Raw genomic sequence first — 19,134 nt, forward strand, 5'->3', positions numbered from 1 at the left:
CTCAATATATCAAGTGTGGAGTTAAAACAAAATACGTTTATAATTTTGCTGATCAGCAAAATGCCCCTATCAAAAATGGTTCCATTACTATGCTTACCAAAAAAAAAAAAAGATTCCCTTATTTATATTGCCTCAAATTTCTGACCAAAGTGCTTGTGTTACTAACAAGAAATTCCTTATTTTTTCTTGATAAGTCTATTTAGCTAATGAAATGAGAGAATCATTTTAAAATGATTGCATAATTCTTTTATGTAGTAAATTATCCACTGATAAGAAATGTATCTATTTGTCATTCATAAATTAAGCCAATCTTTTGGGTGTTAATAAGAACAGAACCTCAAATACCAGGACAGGCACGGGGTCATGCCTGTAATCTGAGTGCTCTGGGAGGCCAAGGTGGGTGGCTTACTTGAGCTCAGGAGTTTGAGACCAGCCTGAGCAAGAGCAAGACCCCATCTCTAAAACAAGCCAGGCATCATGGCAGGTGCCTGTAGGTGCCACTACTCAGGAGACTGAGGTGAGAGGATCACTTGAGCCCAAGCGTCTGAGGTTGCTGTGAGCTATGATGCCGTAGCACTCTACCCAGGATGACAGAGTGAGATTCTGTCTCAAAAAAACCAAAAACCTCAAATACTTCAAAATTTGTACTATTACATCCCTCCTTTTGCCTTTCCCATTCAAAAATTCAAACTGCTCAATCTTCAAGCAAAGTTTAAATAAAACGATATACGAAATTAATTGGAATATTAATTATTCAAATCACAGAGAGAATTAACAATGATTGCATATTTTCCACATACTTCTTTTTTCATTTAGCTTTACAGAAAGCTAAAATTCTATATAAAGATGCTTTATTTTTTAAATTTGGATCTTTGAAATCATAGCTTCTCTCTTTCTAAAAGCCTGTGATGTGCTATTACCTCTCTTGCAATCATTTTAGTTATGCAAAGCGAATTCATAACTGGACTTTGCTACAGGCCTCAAGATTAGATTCATTCCTCTCAGTGTGCTAATTCCATCATGATAGTCTCCCCTGGAATACAGATTTTCTTTTTTAATATTTCATCTTTGTCTTGGAAATATGAGTTCTCAGTTAGTAGAGCGTCCAAAATGCATGTTTGTGATGCAAATTTCCTGTTCTTTGGGTTGTCTTTGAGCTTTTTTTTTGGGGGGGGTATATTTGTGAGTTATATTTATTTTTATGAAGAAAGTATTACATTGTAGCCTCTTTTAAAATTTGATTTCTACTTCAAAGTCTTATTTCTTAGCATCAATTCTCTCTCCAATTGGGAGGATTCTTCCATATGTTATTTAATTTACAAGCTTAAGTGTAAGGGTATCACTAATCCAATTATTGAGTGAGACTCCATCATTGGCTTTTGTTTAAATAATAAAATTATAATAGCCAGTGAGTTTCAAATAAAGACTACTAAGGTAACCATTATTGTGAGAAGGGACTAAAATAATTACCCATTTATTTCATTTCTTTATCAGCCATATGCCTCTCTGAAAATTCTCATTGTTAATAAGACTGAAAGCCCAAACCTTCCATTCCCAGTATTTTTAAAATAGCATTTTTTCACTCTGTCCTTCTTATTAAGACAAAGGAGGTTATTTTCAGTCACGGTCTTGCAAAAGTGATTAATAATTGTAAGAAATATAGTTCCTGCTTCCTTTAAATTTTATTCTGGTTTAAATTAAGAAGAGGAGAAAGATACTAGCCCATGCTGTCAAGAGTTTCTAGCATAGCTATTGTTCCCAGCACACCACAAAAGGTTATAATTAGTTCAGAGTTTCAAGTGTATTCACAGTACAGACCGTTGGCCAGAACAAGTAAGACTTTAATCACACAGAGGAACATGGCTAGGGGTAGTACACTAGTCTTCATTCTCCTGCCCTCACCCTAAACCAGCTTCCCAGGTCACTGGGAGAAAGGAGGGATCCCTCAAAATAACTAAACTGCCCCACCACTCTGTATGACGGGAAATTTGAAAGAACTTCATGGTGATTTAGAGCAGGGCTCTTCCTATTCCAGCAGGGTCAGGATCACTTGGAAGACTTACACACAGATGGCTGGGCTCCATCCCCAGGGTTTTTGATAGAGGGGCTGGGATGGGGCCTGGAGAATTTGCACTTCTAATAAGTCCCAGGTAATGGTGTTCTACTGGTCTTTGAGGCCCTTAAGTTTAGAAGAACTGTGAAGTTCTGTATCTCCCACATCTCAACCTATTGACCTGCTGTAGCAATGGTGTGGACCAGTTGTGGAGAGCTTTGAATGTCAGATTCAGAAGATTTCTGAAGACCTCAGAGATTCAACAATGACAACCTTACATAGTTTCTCATGCTCCTCTTATCACCTTGTAAAATTTAAATTAGACATCACTCATGAAATGCACCTGTGATGTTTAGTCCTAGCTGGTCCTCAAATCTGTGTAGTTCAGACATCCTCTGGAGTCAGGGCCCTATCCCATCTCTTACAGGACCTAGTCCAAACCCCCTTCCTCTCCCACCACGTCCCAGTGCCCACCACTGTTAGCAGATGACTGTGTCTCCAATTTCACTGAGGAAAGAGGGACCTTCTCCCCTTCTTGGCTCCCCTTCAACTTCCTGGAAGCCTTTTCCCAGGCTCACCAGCGTCTTGCGTCTTCTCCTTACCCCAACCCCAAGCAGGCACTTGAAATCCTCTTTCTCCATTTTTAAAACCACATACTATTGATCTACATTTTCCATTGGCTCCTTCTCTTCAGACCACAAACCTACTCAAGTCTCTGAAAGAGGACAATGATCAAATTCTTCTTCCACTCCATCTTTCCTGCTAGTCACTGCCCTGTCTTCAGTTCACAGCCTCATGTAGGAAGGAGCAGTTTAATTTCTCAGTAGATGTTGTCTTCCCTTTTCACTCTCCAATCACTCACAATCTATCACCAGAGCTCCACCAAAATTATTCTCACTGATGACCATGGGACCTCCTTCTTGGCCTGCCATTTGTATATTTCTTGTCATCTCTGGGGTTCATCACCCTTTTCCATGTTCTTTTATGAGCATTCTCATGCTTCAGCACCTGCAGCTTCAGCGGCTCCAACGTAGCACTTATTATCCCCTTCAATCCACATCCTATTCATCACTTTCACCTGAGGAGTAAATGGCCAACTAGATGCTGATCACTGTCATGTCTATATTTTTAACTCAACTCTTGTACCTGAACTTGAGTATTGCTGTGGTGTGAATGTTTGTATTCTCCTCCTGTTCTCCATAATTCACACTGAAACTTAATCTTCGGTGTGATAGTATTAAAGTATTAAAGGGTAGGAGCTTTAGGAGGTGACTAGATCTTGAGGTCTCTGTCCTCATGAATGGGATTAGTACTCTTATATAAAGGCTCATTTTCTCCTGCCAGGTGAGAAAACAGCAAGAAGGCACCATCTGTGAGGTTGAACAATTAAGTTTGTGAACTCATCCTAGAAAAAGTGCCACATACCTCCCTGCTGAATTTTGCTGTGATCACTTTTGAAGCCCCCCCCCCCTTGCCCTTCTGTGACTGCAGTGATATTCAGCAATGAGGCATGTGGCACTTTTTCTAGGATTAGTTTGTGAACTTAATTGTCAGACCTTCATATGACAGCTCTGATGGCCATTTCAGAAAAAGAGTTGCAAAATTGCTTTAAAGGGTGGATGAGGCACTGATGCTATTGGTGCATTGCTTCCCAAGAGGAGGACTTCGAAGGTGACCGTAGTGATAGTCAGCAACGAGGTATGGAGCACTTTTTCTAGGATGAGATGATGAGCTTAGTTGTTTGAGCTCATGTCAGGTGGACAGCTATTGCCAGACACCCAATATTTTGACATTTTGATCTTGAACATCTCAGCCTTCAAAACTGTAAGCGATAAATTCTGTTGTTTATAAATTATCAAATCCAAGGTATTTTGTAATGGCAATCTGAATGAATTGAGACAAGTATCTTCAATCACCTTGTAGGAATTTAGAGGCACCACGGTTTGAGCAATGCAAGCCTACGAATTTTCTGCCTCCAATCTAAGTCTGCTTCTCCTCCTGTATGCTGTGTCTCAGTCACTGGCACCATCGCTCCTCCACTCAGATGCAGAAGGCAGAGAGATCGGAGTCAACACTGACTCCCCTCTCAAATCAAGTCAGCTGGGCACTGCATGTGGCTGATTTCGTCTCTCAGATTTGTGTTCTCCTGCACAAGCTCACTGCCTAAATTCTGGATTTCAGCTGGATGACCAAAGAGGTTGTAACTGGACTACTTGTTTCCAGGCTTAGCAGGTTGAACATAGGCTGTGGGGTCACACAAATCTGAATTTGAATCCCAGTTTCCTCATTTATTTTCTGAGAACATCAGGCAAGTTATTAAAACCCTCTTGTGCCCATTTCCTCTTAATAAAATGAGATGCTGATATCTACTCATAAGTTTATTGTGAGACTTTAATGAACTAATGTATTTAAAACAGCAAGAAGGCATTCAGCACAATGCCTACTACACGATATGACCTCAATGAATGTTGATTTTGGCACATGAGAAAATTCATCTTCCATAGTATTGCAAAGCAAACTCCTTAAAATTAAATTTTGATTAATTCCCTCCTAAGATGAGTTGTCATCACCTATAAAATAAAAATAAATCTACACAATCAAGTATAGACCTATCTTTGCAGCCTCATTCCCTAACTGGATTCCCTACCTTCCAGCCACATGGATGAAAATGGTTTATTTCTCGCATGCATTTGTTGGTTCAGCTGCCTAGCATGTAGCCTGCTTCTCCATTTGCAAGGCCAACCACTCCAGCAGAGTTTCTGCTTCAAGGTGTAGTCCTCCCTAACTGGTTTAATGATGAAACTTGTTGGGGGTGGGTGGGTAGAGGGAGGACAATATAATGGGTTTTGTTATTTTTTTCTGCAGGTGAGTTCTTACACACTCCTTAGCAGACTCCAACATCCAAGGCCACGTTCCTACTTGCAATGTGCTTTAATTCCCTCTCCCTTCATGCTGTCCTCATTGTTCTAGAATCCGTCAATATTAGCACCCTGTCCTGAATTCTAGGCCCTTTTCTCCCATTCCTGACGGGGTCATATAGCATTTTCTAGAAATCACTAGTAGTACTTATTTCACCTGAATCCTTCATTCACTGCTCCCTTCCTTGGGGATGTTTCTACCATGGCCTCCTCCCTGCCCCAAGCATTCCATGTAAATGCTTTTGCCACCATCCTCAGCTTTCTCATGAGAAGTTTTCTCTACTGCCTGCCTCAGGGGAATCCTAATTCTGTCCTAAGCTCACCACCTCTCCTGCAGTCTCCTCAAGGAGAAGCTGTTCATTAGCGTGTATTTGGTCCTCTTCTTACTTGCTCCCCAGGGCTATTTCATTGTTCCTTAGATCTCCACCAAAACGTCCTATTTCTTTCAAGCTCAGGCTATCTGTATCCTCTTAATTTACTGAGGATGGTCGCTCTGTGAACATTGTCTAGCCATCTTCTCTATCCCAGTCTAGCCATTATTCTGGCCCACTCCAAAGCCCACAGAACACCAGCATCTTGACCTTTTGTTTCTGTGACCTCCTCATTTCCAGTGAATTTCATCTTTGCTAGATGCCACACATGATCACATCCTTGACTTTTAAAAAATCACTTGCAATAAAAAAAAAAAATCACTTGCAACCATTTCAATTGCAAATTACTAAATCTGCACATCCCACTTTCTAACAATAATCTCTTAATCTACTAATTCTCTTGCTCAATGACTTCCTTCATACCTGTTCTTTGATTTTACAGGGGCATCCAATCCCTTGTTTCCTTTTCTTTCTCCTGCCTTTATTTCTTTTCTGTTCCAGATTAGAATCTTTAGCTTATAACATCAAATGCTTCCCTGCCCACATCTCCAGATTCCATGTGCAATTGTCTTCCCATCACACTCTGGTAGGGCTCTTGCCCCAGATCCATCTAACTATCCTCTTCTTTCATGACCATGTTTGTACTGCTGCACCCTCTTGGAGAAAATCAGACCTGCAGAGTGAAGCCACTAAAACATTCTGGTCTCTGCATCTGGGACCTCCACACCGCCCAGAGCCCGTCTTTGGTTTTCTAATCAGCTCTTTCTATTCTCTGGGACCAGCTGAAATCTGCTCCCTTCAATATCTCCTTTACTTCCCACTCAACAGAATGTTTAATCTCCTCCTTCATTAAAAACATAGCCATCATAGGAGAGTTTACTCTGTCTTCATCCACTAACTTTACATACTGACTCAGATTCGATCATCCTTTCCTGCACTTCTATTACCACGAAAGACTTGTCGCTGCTCAAATTTAAGACTCACTCTGCTACCCATGCTCCTGATCCCATTCACAGTAACATTTTCCTGGCCCTTGCTCCGTCTTACACTTTGAGCTTTCCGGTTCTCCCTCTTTACTGGTTCTTCCGCTCATCCTCCAAAGTCTCTACAATCTCAAAAAATAAAAAAGGAAAGAAAACATCTTGATTTTCCTCCCTTTTCCCTCAGTCCTTAGCCCACTGTAATTTGTGTCCCACCCTCAACACATCCCCCCAAAACTGGATTTGCCAAGGACACCAGTGGCTTCTGAGTTGCTAAATTGACACGTCCAGTCCTAATATGACTTTTCTGAAATATTTATCATTATTTTTCTTCAGTGTCTTATTATAGAAAAATCTAAACATATGTGTAAATATAGAGATTTAATATCAATCATCTGATGTCAGTAATTATCAATACATGGCCGATCTTACTCATCTATAGCCACAGAGTCTGCGATTGCCAACAGTTTATTTTGTAGCAGATCACTGACATCACATAATTTCTTTTGTAGATATTTCAATAAGCATCCCTAAAAGATAAAACCACTTAAAGCGATCATATCATGATCACACCTAAAAATAGTAATCCATAAATCACATCAGTATACAGTCAGTATTTACATTTCTTTAATAGCCTTCTCATTTTTTTTCAATTGACTCATTGTTTAAACTGAGATCTATGAGGGCTGTCCACAAAGTATCCAGCCCTGCCCTATGAAAAAGAGACCTGTGTGGCTGGATACTTTCCCGACAGCCCTTGTGCATAAGATCCATATTGTAAAACTTGTCAAAACGTCTCAAGTTCTGTTTTATTCTTTGTTTTGTTCCATAGTTTCTACTTCCATTTCGTTCTTGCTCTTTTTTTTTTTTTTTGGTTGTGTTGCAGAAATGAAAATGTCCTACAGATTTCCCTATAGACTGGATCTGACTGACCACACTCTCGTAATTTTATTTAATATTTTCCATCTGTATCTCTTATTGCCTCTCCATTCAGACATGTAGAGGATTTGTAAGATTCAGATTCAAATTCACAAGCCTACTTCAAAGGTGGTATTGTTTTTATAATATTATCAGCAATAATCATTGCCTAGATAATAGGGTTGGTAAAACGATGATATTAAAATGCTATCATGTCTTGTTGCTATATTAACTGGAAAAACTTGCCCTCATTGACTATTTAGTAACCTTGAAGTATAAATATGCAGAAAAGACAGAATAAATATTTGATTATTTCCTTTACTTACTGGTTCTCCAAATAGTGAGTTGGTTTGCTTTGTTTTCTCCAAAGGTGACCAACAAGGCCGTCGTTTGTTTTCTTCGGTGTCATCATGAACTCATAAATTTATTACCCTATCGATGTTCTCTGAGCCAGCAGAAGCTCACATGGTTCCAAGTCTTTTTGACAACAACTTTGTAGTGTTTGGTAACTTCCTTGCTTTTTGTTATAACAAAACATTCTCAATTTATTTTATACATTTCCTGTTCCTGACTTAGAACCAGGAATGTCTTCTGGTTTCTTATTTATTCTTCCTTTCCTTCTTTTTCCTTCTCCTTCTCTCCTTCCTTCCTTCTTTCCTCCCTCCCTCCCTTCCTCTTTCTTTTCCTTTCTCCTCTTTCCTCTTTCTCCTTTCCTTTCCTCCCCTCCCCTCCCTCCCCTCCTCTTCTCTCTCTCTCTCTCTCTCTCTTTCTTCTACTGTTTTCTTTTTAGCAGAACTTGTATTTGGGGAGCATATTCTGGGCACCAGAAATATTATTGCTATTGGATCAGTCACTGTTTCTAGATCTTTTTGGTAGAAAGATAATATACATCATGAGTTCTTAGTGACAAGTCCAACTCAAATTCAGGATAATTGCAGAATTATCCTGACTTTTAACTCCATGGTTAGTATTTCCTTTTAACGAAGCTGATAATCTAAGTTCTCAATGACACCAACATAGTCCTTTATGTCATGATGCAAATACTATAGTTTCTGATTATTGGTAACACACAATAATAAGCAAAGTGAGCACCAGAAGTAGTTGAAGGTTTTTGGCAGTATTTTTTAAATCCTTAAAGAATGTTAAAGGATGTCCTTAAGGAATGAACATTCAACATGCTGTGTTTTAAAGTCACTTTAAACCATCTCTTACTATAAGGTTTTGCCACCACTTTGAACCACACTAAATGTTGATACATGCTACTTTAAATTTTTTAGGAGCCAATTTAAAAATATATCTTCTCTAATTTTATGACTATATAAAACATTTACATGGTTCCACAATCAAATGTACAGATAAGGTATATTCAAACAAGCCTGGCTATTATCTTTGTTTTAGCCTCTTACCTCCCTGTAAGTAACTTAAGTAAATTTTTTTGGTGGTTTATTCTTTCAACTGTTAAATATATTTATAACTATAATTCTAAACAATGACCATATATTAGTTGTACTTCTTTCCACCATGCTTTATTTATTTAAAGAAAGAACCTGGCAATCACTCCCTAATATTACATAGCAGCCTTCTTCACTTTTTCTTACACCTGAATAGCAATACTCCGTTGGGTGCACATACCAGACTTTTGATCCATCCAGCCAGTGCTCTGTTGATGGAAATTTTTGAGTTGTATTCAGTCTTTTGCTAGTCAAGGAATCTTTCAATGAAAAGCTTTCTGCATATTTAAAGAGAATTCACACCCTGAGTTCTTACTGATAAGTTCAACTCAAACTTATTTTGGATAGTCTATCTCTGGCATAGATTCCTAGAAGTGAGAAATAGCTCTGTTAAAGCATGTATTACTTTTAGATGTTGCCACACTTATTATTTTTAGATGTCGCCCAATTCTCCTTCACAGTGTCGTGCCATTTTGCATTTCCACTGGCAATGGAAATGAGAATGGCTGAGTTCTTTCAGCCTCATCAGAGAGTATGTTGTGAAACTTTGTCAATCTGATAGGTGAAAATAGATTTCTCAACTTGGTTTTCATTTGAATTTCTCTTATAAATGAGGTTGTGCATCTTCTCACACAGCGAAGAGCCAGTTCCATCCTTTTGACATGGTCTTCTCCAGGGATACCAATGGAGCCATGCACAAAAGTTATCCTCATTTGTCTTTTATTCCTTCAGCTACTTGTTAATTTCCTTTTCTTTTTTTTTGAAACAGAGTCTTACTTTGTCACCCTCCGTAGAGTGCTGTGGTGTCATAGTTCACAGCAACCTCAAACTCTTGGGCTCAAATGATTCTCTTGCTCCAGCCCCCTGAGTAGCTGCGACTACAGGTGCCCATCACAATGCCCAGCTATTTTTTAGAGACAGGGTCAGGCTCTAGCTGAGGCTGGTCTGGAACTCCTGAGCTCAGGCAGTCCACCTGCCTCAGCCTCCCAGAGTGCTAAGATTATAGTCGTGAGCCACTGCACCAACCTAATCTCTTTTTCTAGTTCCACTTTCCCTATTTCTTTCCTAAGTACTCCTTTTCCTCCAGATTGAGTCTTAGCATTTCTTATAAAAATCATTCTTTGGCTGTGAATATCATTGCTATTCTGACTGCTACCAAGTGTACACTGAAGCGCGCTCTCTCTCTCTTCACTTGCCCTCATGGAGATCTGGAAATGGGCCTCTAGGCACCTTAACCTCAGCATGTGCAAAGCTCCCCCCCCCACGCCCTTCTTCCACTGCTCTGCAGTGCAGTGAGTGCTGCCATGACACACTAGCCACCCAGGGCAGAAGCCTGGGTCCTCTGTGGTCACTCCCTCTCCTTTTCTCCTATTGAACCAATCATCAATTTCTATGGCTTCTATCTCTTAAATGTGATTCTCAAGGCCATTTACTTTTTTCCATTCCAGACTACTGGTCTAAGCCACTGTCATTTCTTCTCTAGATTACTACACCTTCCTTCTGGATGGTGTTTGCTTTTCTTCTTGCTTTCAAACATGCTGAAAATTACCTTTGAAAACACAAATAACATAGAGCCATTTACCAGCTTAAAAACTACCACATATTCAAAATAAAAAATAAAATTAAATTAAAAAACCTTTGCAACCAACCAAACAATAAAACGAACAACCAAAGTCCTAAGTGTATCTTTCCATAAGTACATATGCAAGTAAGTACATGTTACCATGTTCTGGAATATCAACCTTGAACAGAGAAGAGAGGTTACCTCTGGGGAAGTAACAGAGGGGCACACAATGAAAGGAATGCTGTGGGCCAGGTTAGAGTTGATGAAGAACAATGTTGGCTTCATCAGTATTTTAACTATTTGAAATTTTTACAATTAGAATGTTTTCCAGTATTTCTTTCTATATTTAAAAATAAATAAAATGGACTGAGAAAGTAGGCCTTAACTAGCTGTGAGGCAGAGAGGGCTCCCCAGCAGGTGCATGCATTTCTAATGCCAGGTCTCCTGGAAGAGGCTTCAGGTCCACTTCCCCAGAAAATGAAAAAAACATCCTTTTCTCCTATACATTACCTGAGAATTTCAATCAAGGTATTCTTACCTTTGTGGTCCACAGTTTGACAGTCCAGTCAAATGATGATGTAACAAACAGGTGGGAAAAGTCGATAGGGCCCACTGCCATGTGGCAGTTAATTCCTGTCACTGGCCCTTGGTGACCTTCAAAGACCTCACCGATCCCAGCTTTGCTGCATGAAGAACACATGAGAGGAGTGACCTTGGCAAAGCAGTGATTGCTTCCAGCAGCCACAAACTCCCCTCTGCATATTGACTTCTCCGTAGTTTACAACAACTATTCACCACTAAACACAAAACTACTTTCACAGTTATCCCAAGAAAAAGAAATTGTTTGCAAACATGTGATGCAGTATTTTTGGTGATTACAAAAAATATCGGGCAATGTAATCTTTTTAAAATTCAGAATTTAATATCACATTTTATCATATAATCCTTTTAGAAGTTCAAGTCCTATCATTGTTGATACAGCTATTCTGCTAGAATCAAATATACTTAGATCTCGGAAGAGTTCGTATTTATAAGACTATTTTATTCCGTAGTTTACAACAACTATTCACCACTAAACACAAAACTACTTTCACAGTTATCCCAAGAAAAAGAAATTGTTTGCAAACATGTGATGCAGTATTTTTGGTGATTACAAAAAATATCGGGCAATGTAATCTTTTTAAAATTCAGAATTTAATATCACATTTTATCATATAATCCTTTTAGAAGTTCAAGTCCTATCATTGTTGATACAGCTATTCTGCTAGAATCAAATATACTTAGATCTCGGAAGAGTTCGTATTTATAAGACTATTTTATTCTTGAAGTGGCATTTTGTACATTTTCTACTCTAACTTTTTTGGGGGAACCCTTTGGCTATAACATTCCATACATCTTTGGAGAAATAATCATTTATTCTTTCAAGAAAAATTCTTAAATTAAGTTGGCATACCTAAAAATGTAATACTTCATAGAAACCTTTGTCACCACAATACACATAATTTAAACAAAATACGGGGAGAAGGACATTTTCTCCGCACTGAAAGAAGAAGAGAAAATTCTACATCCACTGTCAATTCCACAAAGGCCGGTACTTTGTCTTGTTGCCAAGTGTCTAGTATCTAGCACATAGTAAGAGCTCAATACACATTTGTTGAATGAAATAGCAAAGAAAAAAGGACAAACTCATGTCCTCTCCACTTTTTTAAAAAACAGAAGCACATTTGGGAAATAGCGATACACATTTTAAAAGCTACTCACAGATACATTTTGCTTATTTAACAAGGTTGGGATTATTTCCAGCCCTGTATTATCACATACACAATCATACACAATTAGGAAAATCTGAGACAATAAACAAAAAATAGTGTTTTTAAAAATTTATGTGCATAAATTTATATATATGGCAAATGCATAGGGACAGTGGAATATTATGTCACTAAGAGTAACAACGAATTCTGTTCTTAAAACATTTGGGTCTCTGGAGCACCAGTAAGTGTCAATGTGCTGAGCAAAATTTGGCATTCTGAGCAAAGTGCTTTGTGTGTGTCCATGTAACAGGCACTCAGAAAGCATGCCCAGTGAAACTGCTAACAGCAGTTCCACACACGATGGTTGGAATTTGTTCTAATGAACCGAGGAACTGGTCTTTGAAGTGGGCCCTGGTGAGATTCCACTTGCTCTGACCAGCATCCTGAAAAGGTTTATAGGGTGCAAAACAAGGACCTTGTTTAACTCGTGGAAGTGGGTTTGCACCTTCTCTATGTTAAGTGAAAAACAGCAATGCCCTGCGTCTCCCCACACTCCCATACAGACCATTTACAAGGGCTACAAAGCCAGCGCGGCTAGGGAATGACTTTGCTAAGGTTTGCATTTTATATTTCAGATGGAATTGGATGGACCAATGTAAATGGCAAAATGAAACTTGTAAAGAGATTTGTAGTGTGTGTCATAGGGAACCTCCTTTTGAGCCACAGATCATACATTTAACTGTGCTTGAAAAGAACAATAACCACAGGGGAAAAAAATTCATAACATAAAGGGTTATTCACATTAGAGAAACTAAGAAGAAATTCTGAAAACTATCAGTGAACGTGTTCTATAGCTTTCACAGATGATGAAGGACCTAAGCAGCACCCAGATTTAAATCAATTGATCCTATGCCTCCTGGGTTCTATGTAGGAATACGTATGCAGGTAAAGCCATGCCTTCATGTGTGGTCCACTGCACCTTCTGCACCTCTCATGCCACTTAAGACATTCTACTTATCTTCTGGATGTTTGTGCATTTATCTTTCCCACTGTCATCAGTTTCTTGAGGATGAGAACTACATTTAAATGATGTCTGCAGGCTCTGTAGTATCTAGCAAAGCACTTTACTCAAAGTAGGTGTGTAGTAAATGTGGATGGATACCTTTATCGATCTTTTTATGACTGATAAGAATTGCATGTGTGCTTTTTGCCAGCTTTATGAAGGAGGAACTTTGGACGTGGAACTGTGAGGCAAATCTCCCAAAGTCATCTTCAAATCATGTGAGCAGGACAAATATTGTTTGTTTCTATGTGCAGAATAGCAGGAGGATCACAGCTTACATTATTTGAATAGAAAAAAAAAGTAACAGAGCTGAGCCTAGATGCTTTACTTCTGTAAGGCACAAAAATACAGGAATATGAACTTGGAATACTTTGTGGTTCCTCATTAAATCTTAATAGCCTGGGATGAGTGCAAAATCAATTGGACAAAAACTACAAAGTGAAAAGAGAAATTAAGCACCAGTGTGAATATAGTGAAACTTTCAAAATGTCTGAGGCCACCTGTTAAGTTTTGCATGCAATTTTACAATCTAGTCCAAATTACTGCATTCTACTTTCTCTTGACAGCTCTGCTTCTGGGGGACATTTGCCAGTCTCTCAATCAAGGCAGAGTTCTTGTCACCTGGAAGTAGCACAGTGGTTTGTGTGACTCACACTGTTCTGATTCCTCCAACTTGGAGGAAGGGTTTTAAGGCATTTCTCTATAATATTTGGAAATCATCATTTCTTTACTCCCTGTATAGATTTTTTAGTTCCTTGCTTACTATGTGCCAGGCACTGAGTCAGAATCAAAGACCAAGTAGAAATAGTGTAGTAAGAGAAAAATTGTCAAATGACTGAATAACTGAAACAAAATATGATTAATGCTATTGTAGAAGCTTAAGAAAAATAAACGAAATAGTAAGCTTATCTGACAGCCTACAGTCATATTCTGTAGGATAGAGCATAGGGTTAAAAGTGCTAGGCTCTTGGAACAGAGTAATTTGGGAAAAAACCAAGCATCACTGCACAGACCATGAGTACTGAAAACAATACTCACTAAACACAGCATACTGTCCCAGCCCTAAGTCATATATTAGCAGTGATAAGATTAAGGAAAGACAGAAGTATAGTAAACAGGATGTGTTAGGAGTACAATCATGCAGCTTTTTAACCTTTACTCTCTCTTTGAAGCTTTCTGCTGTGCTGTGCTTTTACTGAAGTCTCATGCCTGAGACTTCAATAAAAGCCAATGAGGAACGTTGGAAGGGGCTGCACCCTTATTTCTCCTTGTGGAGTGCTTGCTGGTGTTGGTCTCCCCAGGTCCCTCAGTTCAATGCAAATGGACCTAGTAGGTGATATTCATTTTGCATTGAGTCACACAAACAATATTCTGCTCATTCTACCTTGATCTTCTCCATAGTGTTTATCATCCTAAACTATATATTTATTTGCTAATTTTTCTTCTACCCATAACTAGAACATAAAATCTCTTTCTTGTTCTTTACTATATTTTTATGATGGTACCCGACACATGGTAAGTTCTTAGTAAATATTCCTTGAAGGTCTGAATAGAAGGAATGAAAATTCTATGGGTCTTCAAGGAGGAAGTTTTCTTTGCCTAAGAGTCAGGAAAGGTCTCAATATGGAATGAGCTCTGTGCTGGCTCTTGGATGATGGGAGGCATTAACCAGGCAAAAAAGGGAGTAATGCTCAAGCTGATGGAAGTTGAGCATACAAGAGCTGCAGGTGTGGAGGAGTGAGCAATGTCTGGGGATTGTTATTGAGGATGGGCACATGGCTGGAGCCTGAAGGTGTGTGGTGAAGAGGCATCAGGGCAGGGGCAGGTGGATAGGCTGATAGACTAAGAAGCTTGGATTTCCCCCCTCAAGGCTGTAAGAACTGATGAAGACTTCCAAATGGCCAATGGTCAGAGCAGATGTATGCTTCATGCGGTGCATCTTACAAGGGTACATGTGAAACTTGGTATATGTAGAATGTAAATGTCTTAACACAATAACTAAGAAAATGCCAGGAAGGCTATGTTAACCAGAGTGATGAAAATGTGTCAAATGGTCTATAAAACCAGTGTATGGTGCCCCATGATTGCATTAATGTACACAGCTATGATTTAATAAAAAAAAAAAAAAAAAAAAAACCAGAAATTGTACTTTGCATTTCTTCAGAAAGGCCTTTTTTACAATGCAAGGTGGTTATAATCCAGCAGGTGATAAGAGACTTTGGGAAATGAGGAACATGTCATTAGTAAGAAAACTGAAAATCACCTTCCATGACGACAGGCTGTGTAGACTGTACCCTCCTCGCTGCCAACCACAAAGTTATTGACGTCTCCTGTCGGGAAGGCCATTCCGGTAACAGCGACAGGCTTGGACTTACTGTACACCAGCTCCATGCTCTCCTACCAAAACACAGTGTAGTTACATTTCCATCTGTCAACTCCCTGCCATGCCAAAGATAGCATGGAAAAATCATTTGGCCAAATCGTCTGTTTGCTTTTCACGCAGCGTTACAAAAGACCCCGGCTGTGCCAGAAACCACGCTTTACTGCCCCTGACATTCATGCTTCTGTGGGTCTCTGGTTTCAGGCCGGCTGGATTTCATCAGCATGTGCTGCTGTTTCTTAAGTCAGGCAGAGATGACAGGTGAGAATTTTGAAACTAATGGTGCAGAAATGAAAGATAATGCCGTAATGGTTACACTTGTCAGCTCCAGGATTTAATAAAACACACAATACCCTTGTATTTACAAACATTTTCAAAATCAATTGCTCATGAGAATATCCATGTATTAATATCAGGTGTACTAAGCACATTTGTCAAAGAAAAGTGTGTGTCCTCCATGGACTGAAACCAGAAAGTTGTCACTCAGGTCATAAAAACCAGATTTCAACAGGGTCTAGATTTCAGAAAGGGCAACCGTTGGGTGCATAGGCTATAAGCCTATAGAGATTTAAGTAAGCCTTTAAAATAGTTAATGGAAGTCTTTATTTCATATAAAATGATTTTTACCCCATCTCTACTAAAAGATAGAAAAATTAGCCAGGCATTGTGGCCTGTAGTCCCAGCCACTTGGGAGGCTAAGGTAGGAGGATCCCTTGAACCCAGGAGTTTGAGGTTGCTGTGAGCCTGGCTGAGGCCATAGCATGCTATCCTGGGCAACAGAATGTGACTCTGTCTTTAAAAAAAATAAAATACAAGTCCTCTTTAAAAAAAAAAAAAAAAAAAAAAAAAGATTTTTTTAATTGGAAATTAAAGATTCCCAATTTTCAAAGATACACTGCTGAATTAAGTTTAATAACAGAGAAGAGTAATTTATGATAACTAATGTCCCTGAGTATTTCTGGGTATTTACATTAAACACCCTATTTTATGTATCTGCCATAATTTTGAAAAATCATTCTGGGGTATCATATCCTTATAGGTTTTCAGGAGTTCAGTCTTTCTTACACAAACAAATAAACTCAGTTATTTCATCCAAGGAGTCCATAAATCCAAAGCGCATGCTGACAGCACAGGCAGCACTGACCCCGCGGCCCCGTGATGTGTTTACAGTTTGTGAGATCAGACACAGCAAGGACATCAGCATCCGGGCCCAAGGAGAGGACGCTACAACAAAGTAATACAGCGAACTGGACCAGCCAATGGTCTGCCCCATCATTAAAAACGGCAGCGAGGAAGGTAAAGCTTCTCGTTGGCCCGACTGGGAAAGAGAGGGACAAGGACAACTGTGGGCTAGCCCTACACCTGCCTGCCACCCCTGGAAACCAGGCCATGAGATTCTGTCTTTCCATAGAGGCAGCAGCCTGGGGGCGTGCTCAACTAGCAATGGCTTCGAAGCCCTATACAACTGGTTTAACCTAGACAAAGACACATGTAATAAAAAAAGGCCAACTAAAAATGTGCTCTTTTTATATGTGTGTATAAGCTCCATGCTTAAAAAAACAGTGGCTGGGAATTTTAAGACAAAGCCATAAGATAAGCCCGCACCACTACAGACCTGTGTAATGTTAAAGATGAGCAAAAATAGAGGAACGTCACGTGTGAGCAGCTTATTCGCACTCTCTTTTCCCCCCAAAATTAAAAAAGAACTTATTTAGTTTCGGTATTCCCTGCGAATGTAGTTTGTGGCAACTTAAAGGCCGTTCTTTACCGTTTCCACATTTCCTTATGTATACGTTGAAACTTTGACGTCTTCTAAAATTGTGTGACAGGCATTCCAGGGATGTTATTCCAGGAAAGGGAAGAGGAATGTTAAAATTGAAAATTATCTCCTAGATAATCTGTTACCATTTTCTTCATGTTTCCTTGCATTTTTGTCAAAGGCTAGAATAATGAATTCTCCTTTGTGGTTTTTAGTTGGAAGATGATGAAATACTGTTTTTTCACACAAAGAAATGGGGGAAAGTATGCATGCCTGTGTTCATGCATGTGTGCATGTGTGTCTGCATACTTATGTATATTTTGAAAGTTGCATTTACATACAGTCTCTCCAGCACTTCACCCACTTCTGTTCTTTTGTTTGGTTCCTATTACTGCAATCAGTAGTGGTTTGGAAACTGTGGAACTTTTTCATTCTCAACTTCTCATTTGTTGAGTAAGGAATGGCAGGAGCCATTCTCACAAACATTCCAGAGGAGAAAACAGATGGTTTAACAAATTCTTCACACACACAGGCAGTTGTCTAGGTGACGGATGCAAGCAAGGGCTTGGATTTCTGTTTTGTTGGGAGACCTTTCCTCCATGGCAAGTCCCCATAAGGGATGGCTCCGCTGAGCTTCAAGCTCATTTGCATTTGTTTAGCAGTGCTGTAGGGTAAGTACAACTCATACCGTAGGCAACTTCTATAATTACTATGCTTTAAAATGGATTATTTCATTTTCACTTGAAACTGACCTAAGGATTAACGTATTACAATAATTACATGATTTGTGGTAAAGGAAATGGGTTTTGGCTTCAAGAGGAGACTGCGGAAAGCAGGCCCCACTCTTTCAAGTGCATCCATTGGTTTTAGCTCCTATAGGATGTGAGGGTTTGGCTTTTAGGAACTATGTTCTATTAAGTAGGTATCTCTTTTAACCAGGATGTGCTTATGTGTAGGGGAAAACAAACCCACCTGTGGAGTTGAGAGCATGTCCAGGCTCCAGGAACACATTTTGCCATCGGTGGAGACAGTAATGAGGTTATGAGCATTCTGAGTCCCGACAACATTGACACAGTACACGGGATGCTGCAAAAACATAACATGGAGGATCAGACACAGATCCAGGAGGAAATGCTTTCATTTGAGTGTCCAACACATCACTCCAAAACAAGGATTAAAGAGTGACATAATATTGCTCTAATACAAGCCTCAGGTCGTTTGCCACTTTTGATTTGAACCTGTTTTCTTTTTAACGGCTCTGGCAGCATTCCCATGGTGGTGGAAATCCTTAGCAAGCTTCACTTTGCTCAGTCAGATGCAATGCAGTGGAACTGAAGGAGCGTGGAGCAAATGAGGACACTGGGGCAGAAGCCAGGCAGGGAGGGGAAGGTGGGTAAATCTTCACTACAGAGTTTGGCTTCTAAGCTCAATGTGAGTGACAGAAAAAGACAGTCTTCAGAAGGGTAGAACTATTGACTGTGGGAAGGAGTGTGTGTTACTAAATCTTGAGGTTACTGCATTATAGTCGCATTTGTTAACATTCTTTATAAAAAGTACTTCATATTCATTTGCCTGTTTAATTTTGGGAGGGAAGATATTGATGGTGAAATTCACAGTGCAATGTAGTTAGTGAGACAAAATTTAGTTTCTTTAATGATACTACGAAATCCAGGATAATGATAAATTTGTTTTTCAAAATGCTAGAGTAGTATGGAGGCTTAGATTTACCCAGGGTCGTTTATACATCCCAGGAACCTTAAGCAAGATGCTCTAACCTTTTGTCATCCTCCAGTAAGTCAACCCACTCTGCAGAACTCTACACAGCAGGCCAAAATTCGCAGCTGCACATTAAACACTAAATGGAAGGTTAGCATAAGCTGAACCTAGAAGCAATTTGGGTTAGATTTCAGGCAGCAGCTTAGCTAT

At 39.4% G+C, this 19,134-nt stretch overlaps 1 protein-coding gene across 4 annotated transcripts in view; it reads right to left on the bottom strand.

The window, feature by feature from the left end:
• Positions 1 to 19,134, bottom strand: part of DYNC1I1 (dynein cytoplasmic 1 intermediate chain 1) — a 340,112-nt gene that overhangs the window by 46,332 nt on the left and 274,646 nt on the right. For all 4 annotated transcript variants that reach the window (XM_053609525.1, XM_053609523.1, XM_053609526.1 and 1 more), the window contains 3 exons: positions 18,181 to 18,294; positions 15,333 to 15,466; positions 10,794 to 10,938 (listed from right to left, as the gene is read on the bottom strand). In XM_053609525.1, the coding sequence (XP_053465500.1) occupies positions 10,794 to 10,938; positions 15,333 to 15,466; positions 18,181 to 18,294 (393 nt within the window). The remainder of the gene's footprint in view (positions 1 to 10,793; positions 10,939 to 15,332; positions 15,467 to 18,180; positions 18,295 to 19,134) is intronic.

This window comes from Nycticebus coucang, chromosome 11 (assembly GCF_027406575.1).
Source record: "Nycticebus coucang isolate mNycCou1 chromosome 11, mNycCou1.pri, whole genome shotgun sequence".
Lineage (NCBI taxonomy): Eukaryota > Metazoa > Chordata > Mammalia > Primates > Lorisidae > Nycticebus > Nycticebus coucang.